This window comes from Octopus bimaculoides, chromosome 11 (genome assembly GCF_001194135.2).
Source record: "Octopus bimaculoides isolate UCB-OBI-ISO-001 chromosome 11, ASM119413v2, whole genome shotgun sequence".
Lineage (NCBI taxonomy): Eukaryota > Metazoa > Mollusca > Cephalopoda > Octopoda > Octopodidae > Octopus > Octopus bimaculoides.
The window spans coordinates 28,707,313-28,710,407 of NC_068991.1; the positions used below are offsets into that span (position 1 = coordinate 28,707,313).

At 39.3% G+C, this 3,095-nt stretch overlaps 1 protein-coding gene across 1 annotated transcript in view; it reads left to right on the forward strand.

The window, feature by feature from the left end:
* The window catches only part of LOC106874259 (ubiquinone biosynthesis monooxygenase COQ6, mitochondrial), a 32,029-nt gene extending 29,308 nt beyond the window's left edge, over positions 1–2,721 (forward strand). Inside the window, exons 11-12 of the mRNA XM_014921918.2 lie at positions 819–985; positions 2,034–2,721. Of these exons, the coding sequence (XP_014777404.1) occupies positions 819–985; positions 2,034–2,066 (200 nt within the window). The 3' untranslated portion in view covers positions 2,067–2,721. The remainder of the gene's footprint in view (positions 1–818; positions 986–2,033) is intronic.
* The last annotated feature ends 374 nt before the right edge of the window (positions 2,722–3,095 follow it).

Sequence of the window (3,095 nt, forward strand, 5' to 3'; positions counted from 1 at the left end):
ATATATATATATATAGTTTCTGCCTACCAAATCCACTCATAAAGCCTTGTTGAGCCCAAGGTAAGAAGTTTGTTGCTCAACCACATGGTTCCGGGTTCAGTCCGACTGCATGGCACTTTGGGTTCGTGTCCTTTACTATAGCCCCAGACCAACCAAAGCCTTGTGATTGGATTTGGTGGACAGAAACTAAAAGAAGCCCATCATATATATACTTATGTGTTTGTGTTTGTGTTTATCCCCCATCACCACTTCTTTGTTTACATCCTCATAACTTAGTGGTTTGGCAGAGGAGACTGATCGAATAAGTACTAGGCTTAAAATACAAGTACTATGGTCAACTCATTCAATTATTACATGGCTGCAATCTAGTGACTGAAATAAAAGATAAAAGGTAATATATAAATATATATATTCTGTCACACACACACACACAGAGGCATAGATAGGCACCTTAAGTAAGTGTCTTCTATTATACCCCAGGGTTGATGAACGCCTTGTGAGTAGATTTGATTGATGGAAACTGAAATACTGCAAGGCTCTAACAATTCTGCCTGTCCACTGTCCTTGCTACATTAATACTCACAGGGCATTTTCAAATCTCTCTCTCTCTCACACACACACACAATGTACAATGTATCCTGTATTTTAGTTTCCCACTAAACATGTTAGTATGCCCCAAGTTGTTATTAATTACTAGATGTCCATTACTAATTAATCATTTAACCAATAGCAGAGATGACTTTTACTTGGTTCAAACTTCTTTCGATCGTTTTACATTCAGTTATTCATCCTGCCATGCTATTTATGTCTTTCTGTAGGTTCTTTAAACCATCTGTTGTCATATGAATCACAACGCCAAAGAGATGTCTTACCTATTGTTGCCGCTATAGATGGTCTACAGAAACTGTATGGAACACATTTCAGTCCATTAGTGATCCTCAGAACACTTGGTTTGCAGGCAACCAATTCCAGTACATTCATCAAGGTGATTTTCTGTTTTCCCTCTTTTTAGACGTAGTCACTGTCATCTTCATCATCAATTCATCATCATCATCATTGTCATTATTGTTATCATCATCATCATTGTCATCATCACTAGCAATAGCATTATTATAAGTGAAATTGAGAGTAATTTCACTTGCTACAAAGAGCAACCAAATACCCCTAAAATTACAGCTTACCATCTTAAAACAGGAAGGACATGTATAGCCTGGATAATATGATCCTAGACACATTACACCTAAAAATAAAATGGGATAATTACATATTCAACACATTTGATCAGAGGTCTGCTCATTCAATGCTGATGTGGGGCTAAAGAACAGCAGCATAGATGAAGTGGCTGAATTGTTAGAGTGTCAGAAAAATGCCATGCAGTAATGAGTTCAAATCCTATGAAGGTCAAGTTTGCCATTCATTCTTCCAGCCTTGTGCCTAAATTAGAAATTATTGTTGTTATTCCTAGCAGAAATACTATCCCCTGGCTAGTTTTCTGCTAGTAATATCATCATCATCATCGTTTAACGTCCGCTTTCCATGCTAGCATGGGTTGGACGATTTGACTGAGGCTACACCAGGCTCCAATCTGATTTGGCAGAGTTTCTACAGCTGGATGCCCTTCCTAACGCCAACCACTCAAAGAGTGTAGTGGGTGCTTTTACGTGCCACCCGCTCGAAGGCCAGTCAGACGGTACTGGCAACGGCCACGCTCAAAATGGTGTATTTTACGTGCCACCTGCACAATAGCTAGTCCAGGGGCACTGGCAACGGTCTTGCTCGAAAGTCCTTACACATGCCGACTGCAGCCATGCTGGGGCACCACCTTGAAGAATTTTTAATCGAATAAATTGAGCCCAGTACCTTTTTTTTTAAGTCACATACTTATTCTATCGGTCTCTTTTGCTGAATCACTAAGTTATGTGGACATAAACACACCAACACCAGTTGTCAAGTAGTGCCTCAGTTACAAATCTTCCTCCTCCTCCTTCTTGTTATTGTTCATTTATTTATTCATCTTTTTTTTTTTTTTCCAGGATAAATTCATCCAGACAGCAACTCATTCGTAGTGAAAACTGCTTTAGAGTGATTTCAACTTGAAATATCTTGGATACTAATACTGTACTTTACTCAGAGATACTGTATTTTACCATACTATACTCTCTTACAATGTATTCCAATGGACTGTGCTCTATGATATTGTACTCTACCATATGGTACTCTACTACACTGCATGTCATACTCTACCACATTTATTATGTTGACTGGAGTGTAGTATGTACCAAACAGATGTTTTCTTCACAGGCAATACATAATACAGTATTCTCTTGTAATGTACTGTACTCTACCATATTGAATTCTGTCTTATTGTTCCCTACTGTAATGTACTCTACCATACTGTACTGTATTGATTTGTCTTCCTTAAGGCCACATGTTGATGTTGACTGCAGTGTATCTCAAACACTGATGTTTTCCTTATAGTACAGTATATAGTATTGTCCTCTACTCTACTGTAATATATTATATTGTAGTATATATTGCAATATACAATATTATAGTACACCATTTTGTACTGTACTGTACTGTGAGCTGCTGTGCTATATAGTGCAGTACTGCACTGCACTATATTATATAGTTCACTACTATACTATATGCATTTATACAGTACTCTACTAGTATTCTGTTTTATTATTAATTTGTTTGGTAATAAAAATCTACAAACAATGTTTTATCCTGATACTTATGTAAAAACCTGGAGTTTTGCTAATTGTGTGAGAATGGATGAGGATAGCTGCGTGAAAAAGTGCCACACCCTAACAGTTGAGGGAACCCGTGGAAGAGGTAGGCCCAGGAAGACCTGGGCTGAGGTGGTGAGGCAAGACCTTCATACATTGGGCCTCACCGAGGCAATGACTACTGACTGAGACCTTTGGAAATGTGCTGTGCGTGCGAAGACCCGGCAAGCCAAGTAAGATCGTTGCCAGTGCCCCTGGACTGGCTCTTGTGCGGGTGGCACATGAGATGCACCATTTTGAGCGTGGCCGTTGCCAGTACTGCCTGACTGGCTCCCGTAGGATTTTCGAGCGAGATCGTTGCCA